Genomic DNA, 5,598 nt, shown 5'->3' on the forward strand with positions numbered 1-5,598 from the left:
CCAGAACAGGCTTGGTGCTGTGACCACTTCCTTGGGAAGCCTGTTTCAGTGCTCAGCCACTTTTGGGTGGAAAACTTTTTCCTGATATCAAACCTAAATCTCCCCTGACTCAGCTTCATGATTTTTCCTCAAGTCCTGTCCCTGGTCACGAGAGTGAAGAGATCAACAATTGTCCCTTTGCTTCCCCTCACGAGGATGTTGAAGACCACAATAAGGTCTCTAAGTCTCCTCCATACTGAACAAACCAAGAAAATGGATGAAATTCACCTTCTGGGGAAAGCTGAAGACAGAGGTCAGATTTTTTTTTTTCAACTGGTGTTACTAATACCAGGACCTAGCAAGACCACCTTCATCTTATCTTTTAGACTGATTTGTCTCTTTTTGTGCTCTTAATAATGAGGATGCACCTACAGACAAGTGTTTTAATGCTTTTATTAACTATATATTGGGGGTTTGCTTGAATTTCCTTAATTTTAGCAGGAAACAAAAAGTAAAGAGCTGAATATGAAAAATATACATTTGCCCTAGATATACAATTGGACTCAGAAGACTGGTTTAATTCCCAGAGGACACAGTTTTCATTTTATTGAAAGGCCACATCATTTTAGCATTGACAAACTCCTGCTAAGGCAGGAGTTTTGTATGTTAGGGGACAGGAACCACAAGACTGAAAAAACATAAGACTAGACATCAGTTTCTTGTTTTGCCAAGTGAAGCTTTGATACAGACAGCTGACCAGAACAGTTTCTGGAGCATTTTCTGGTCTAAGGACTCTGAATAGAGCAGCTATACAGACAGGTGACAGATTCACCTTCTGCCTATGGAAAGGGACCAGCAGAAAAGGATTCAGAGGCTGCAGCCTGTGCCAGCATGGGTGTGTGGTGTGAAGGGCTGGGAGCATGCCATGCCAACCCCATACCTTTGAGCCTGAGTAAGACAGAGAAGGTGATTGGGAAAAGCGCAAGTAGAGAGGAAAATGAAGGAGCTTTGGGCTCCGTAACAAGGCTGACCTTGGGAAGGGTCATCACAGTGACAAGTCAGAGAGTCAGTTGTGCAGGGCAGGAGAAAAGGACGTGCTGTGTGAGGCACAGAGCAGCAGGGCAGATCTGAGAGCCATGCAGACTCTTGTCACCCGTGGTGAACACACCACAGTACAGGGAGCACCCACCACACACTGTGGGTGTTGTAGCTGCAACACCCTGTGAAGCAGAATGGAAAGGTGGGTGCCAGTTGGATGGGGACCAACAGGAAGTTAAATAAAAGACTGTAAACAGACTGTTTAGATTGACTGAGTGCAAAGGACAAGAACAATAATGAGAAACACTTTGGCAATTTTGTTTTTTATTCTTTCTCCTCCTCTCTCACCAAAAGGAATTACTTTGTAATGTAAAAGTCCACCTCTTTAGCTGTCACAACCTGCCTAGAGCTGGTTGACAGCTGGGTGTCCATCCCATACACAGACAGCACTTGCACCCCTCCACGTAACAAATGTTATTTATGTATTACAAGCTGACACTCCAGCCTGGATATAGTACTAGGGAAAATGCACTCAAGTAGCTGGATTCAGCACCGTGTCCTCGCATTAGTGTGGATGTTATTATTCTGTTTCGCCTACGTTCCTTACACCTTGGCGCTGTGGACGTCAGATGCTGTCGCGCCACCCTGTTAAACATCAACTGCCTGGTGTTCCATCGCAGCACCTCAGGTTCTGGGGTAAAGCCAAAGCCGATAGCGCGGGGCAGGCTGCTAAGAGGGGCCGGCCCGCTCATTGCAGCCCAGCTTCTCCCTTTGGGCACGGCGCGCTCTGCTCCGGCAGCCTCCGCGCTCTGGCATCCCCGGGCGGGAATGCCGAACCCGGCGCTGCCGGACATGCGGACCCCGGGCCGGGCACCCCGCCTGACGCAACCCGCGCCCCGCTTTGCCCCACGCGCGGCGCCGCGAAACCTCCCGCCCTCGTTGCATCACCCGGGCGGGCGGGGCGGGGCGGGCGGCCCGGGCCGCCTTTAAAGCGCCGCGGCGGCCGAGCCGCGACACCGCCACCGCCGCAGCCCCGAGATGAAGCGCGACCCGCAGCTCCCCGAGGAGAGCCCGGAGCCGCCGCCACGCCCGCCCCTCTCCTCCTCCTCCTCGCCCTCGGGGCAGGCGGAGGGCGCGGAGCTGGCGGCGCCGGTGTGGATCTTCGGGTACGGCTCGCTGGTGTGGAGGCCGGGCTTCGAGTTCACGTCGCGCAAGGTGGGCTTCATCCGCGGCTACAGCCGCCGCTTCTGGCAGGGGGACACCTTCCACCGCGGCAGCGAGAAGATGGTAAGGGCGGGGGGGCGCGGGGTGCTGGGGTGCCGCGGCTCGGCTCGGCTCGGCTCGGCTCGGTTCTAACGCGCTGCCTTTCTGTGCCCACAGCCCGGGCGGGTGGTGACGCTGCTGGAGGACTGCGGGGTGAGTACCGGGGGCGCTGGGGCTGCCTGGGTGGGGGGTGCCCGCGTCACCTCCCGGACAGGTGTGGTGGCAGCCGAGTGCTCTTAAGCCCCCCCGGGATCGTGGGGGGTTGTGCGGTGCGTTACCCTTCTCTGCTCTCTCATCACTTGTGCGGGGACCACCCCGAGCAAGGGAGCTTTGATTTGAAACATTGGCGGGCGGCTAGACAGGCCAGTGCAGGTAACAGCATCCCGTAACCACCCTGCGCTTTGACTTTCAGGCATGCACGTGGGGTGTAGCCTATGAGGTCCGTGGGGAACAAATTGCTGCATCGCTCGAGTATCTCAACATGCGAGAAGCTGTCCTGGGAGGCTATGACACCAAGCTGGTGAAGTTCCACCCTCAGGAGAAAGATGCAGAGGAACCCATCCTGGCTCTTGTTTACATTGCAACACCCCAGAACCCTTCCTACCTTGGCCCAGCATCTGAAGAAGACATTGCAGCTCAAATCATTGTCTCAAGCGGTTGTGCTGGTCATAACATAGAGTACTTGTTGAGACTGGCAGACTTTATGCGCTACTTCTGTCCTCAAGCAGAGGATAAACATCTCTTCTCCATTGAAGAGGCTCTTATCTCCATCCTTCCTTGTCTATACTACACAGAGGACTCTCTAGAAGAAACTGCAAGTGTCCCTCAGAAGTCTAAGGGTTGAAATAGGAAATATTTTTGCAGGGTTCAGTAAAAGGGACATGAGGGAGAAGAAAGCAGTGGGGACAATCTTAACTCTGATAAAGTATACTGGACTGAGTGAATAAAGGGAGAACTAGCAAGTAGTTGGGGAGGGAGGAAGTGGAGAGTAAAAGGCTTGCTATAGGACTTGCAGTTAGTACTTGTTACACTCCTTGTCTGTAGCATCACCATACCCATCACTGCTTTCCAGCTGAGGAGCTGGGATATTCACAGGAACTCTGCTCTGTAAGACTTGCTTCTGGGAGTTAAACCTGAGGCACTCGTTTTCTGTAGAGAAAGAGGCTCATCTATTCTGTGCACTTTCTCTTTTTTTCTTACCTATTTTTTTTTTCTTTGAAAACTAGTTGAGCAGGACTTGACTGGGTTTAAGCAGTATCTGTGTAATTCTACCTCAGATTGGCAAAAAACTGTTTGTGTGGTGGTGGAGACTTTGGCAGATTCTGCCAAATAAAACCTTTATTTTTTTCCCCTGCCTTGTCCCACCTCCAATGCAATGACCTGACACTAAATTTTAGAACGTTTGTGCAATATGAAGTGAACAGGCCTCTTAATGCTCTTGTGGATCCTACTTCCTTATGTTGTGAAGGATCACAGTAATGCACTTCTTTTCTAAAATGTCATACTGTATTTATTATGTGATACATTTCCTCTTAGGAGGGGTATCTAAACTACTCACATGCCACAGTGGTATGCAGCCCACGCTCAACCTTGCATTTGTGCCTTCTAGTTTTAAATCCGTTTTCTGAGGAGCTAAGCCTGCTTTAATGACAAGCTTTTCTCCAAGCTTCACTGTCCTTGTGCTGCTCCAGACATAACTGACTGTAAGAAAAGGTCTGCCTGTGTGGGAAGCCTGTGCTGCCTGCAGGAAAGGTGTCAAGAGACTTTTAACTAGCCCTGAACTGGATAAACCTCTGGTGCTTCAGGATGACGTGGGTTTCTGTAGAAGCATTTTTTGAGGGTTCTAGTTCCATACAGGGGTGTCTGTCTGGCACCTTCCATTTGACTGCAGAGCACCATGAGTGACCATACTTGTACGCCTGTGAGCTGCTGAAAAGCCTGCCTTGACCATGTTAAGCAGAGGCACTGCTGCGAGCTCAGACTTTTCAGTTTCACATATTAACAGCATGAAAACCCACAGTATTTTGTGACAAAACTGCTGCTACTGCAACTGCAGCAAAATAGCTCTTGAGAGCTGCCCCCTGGGACTGCTGGCTCCTCCCAAATGCCATGTGTTTTTTTAATTATAAAAAAGGCGAGGGACTGTTTGTATTACTGTGGCTTGTATGCATATGAAGTGGTACGGTGCTGTGCCCAGTAATAAAACAAACTGACAAAGTCAGTCTCATGTACTTTGGTGTTAGTCTTTTTCATTATGGACTTAGAGTTCAAACTAAGAAGTCTTGGGTTTTTGTGGGGTTTTTTTGGTTATTGTTTTTTTGTTTTGTTTTTGGGGGTTTTTGTGTGGTTTTTTTTTTGTTGTTGGGGTATTTTGTTTGTGGTTTTTTGGGGTTTTTTTGGTGTGTGGTTCTTTTTGTTTTTTGTGGGTTTTTGTTTGTTTATTTTTGTGGGTTTTTTAATGGTGATTTTATTTTTTTAAACAAAGCCTTAATTGCTAATGCTGCTGAAGTTCCTAATTTTTTATGGTTTTGTTCTGTTTTTTTAAATCATCTTGCTGAGCAGCATGCCTCTGCCAAATCTAGTGGAAGAACCCAACTGACTCTTTCCCTTTGAGAAAAGGGGATTCAGTGACTTTCTCTTTCCAGCTTTTGTTGATTGTGGAGTGCTGGTACTGACAACAGACACAAGCCAGCCCTCCAAACTCTGCAGGGCAGGCACAGAAATGTAATTCTTCCTTGGCAGGTGAAAGGATTTTCATTCTGAGTGTAATTTGGCATTGCTGTTTCCAAGAAGTAATAGTGGGCGGACCAGAAACTGCAGCTGCAGCCAGATCTGCTGGCTACTGTAAGGGAGTCGGTTATTTTTTCCTGCCTTGTGCCCCACGTGGTGTGTACAGGGGTAATGTGCACATTCCCACTCCTCTTGTTACCAGCTCCCTCAGCACCAGCAGATCACTGTACCTACCAGTATAACCTGCCTCAAGACTTGAGTGATGAAGTAAAAACTAACTGAAACAACTGAATGTACCACTAATTAAAGGCAGGATAACAGAGTAGAGAAAAATACACTTTCACTGTCCTGTGGAGGCTCTCACTTCAGCTGAGCAGCTGCACCCTGAGGGCTGGGGTATCCTCCAGCTGGAAAATCAAAGGGTTAAAGAAGGAACTTATCTGCAGAGAAACACTCCCTCACTAGTACAAGACTGGGGTCAGATTCCAGAATAACCCAGATAAAACAAAACCATCTTCACACCTTTCCAGTCTTCACAGGCACAAAGATGCCACTGACAGGAATTAACATCAGATGTGCACTGAGCAA

General features: G+C 49.0%; 1 protein-coding gene across 1 annotated transcript; it reads left to right on the plus strand.

Annotated features, from left to right (window-relative positions):
- The first annotated feature begins 2,018 nt into the window (after nucleotides 1-2,018).
- On the plus strand, nucleotides 2,019-4,511 carry CHAC1 (ChaC glutathione specific gamma-glutamylcyclotransferase 1). Its single transcript, XM_066551816.1, has 3 exons — nucleotides 2,019-2,304; nucleotides 2,398-2,433; nucleotides 2,693-4,511. The coding sequence occupies exons 1-3, from the start codon at nucleotides 2,056-2,058 to the stop codon at nucleotides 3,122-3,124; spliced, it is 717 nt and encodes a 238-aa protein (XP_066407913.1). The 5' UTR covers nucleotides 2,019-2,055; the 3' UTR covers nucleotides 3,125-4,511.
- The last annotated feature ends 1,087 nt before the right edge of the window (nucleotides 4,512-5,598 follow it).

This window comes from Molothrus aeneus, chromosome 6, assembly GCF_037042795.1.
Source record: "Molothrus aeneus isolate 106 chromosome 6, BPBGC_Maene_1.0, whole genome shotgun sequence".
Lineage (NCBI taxonomy): Eukaryota > Metazoa > Chordata > Aves > Passeriformes > Icteridae > Molothrus > Molothrus aeneus.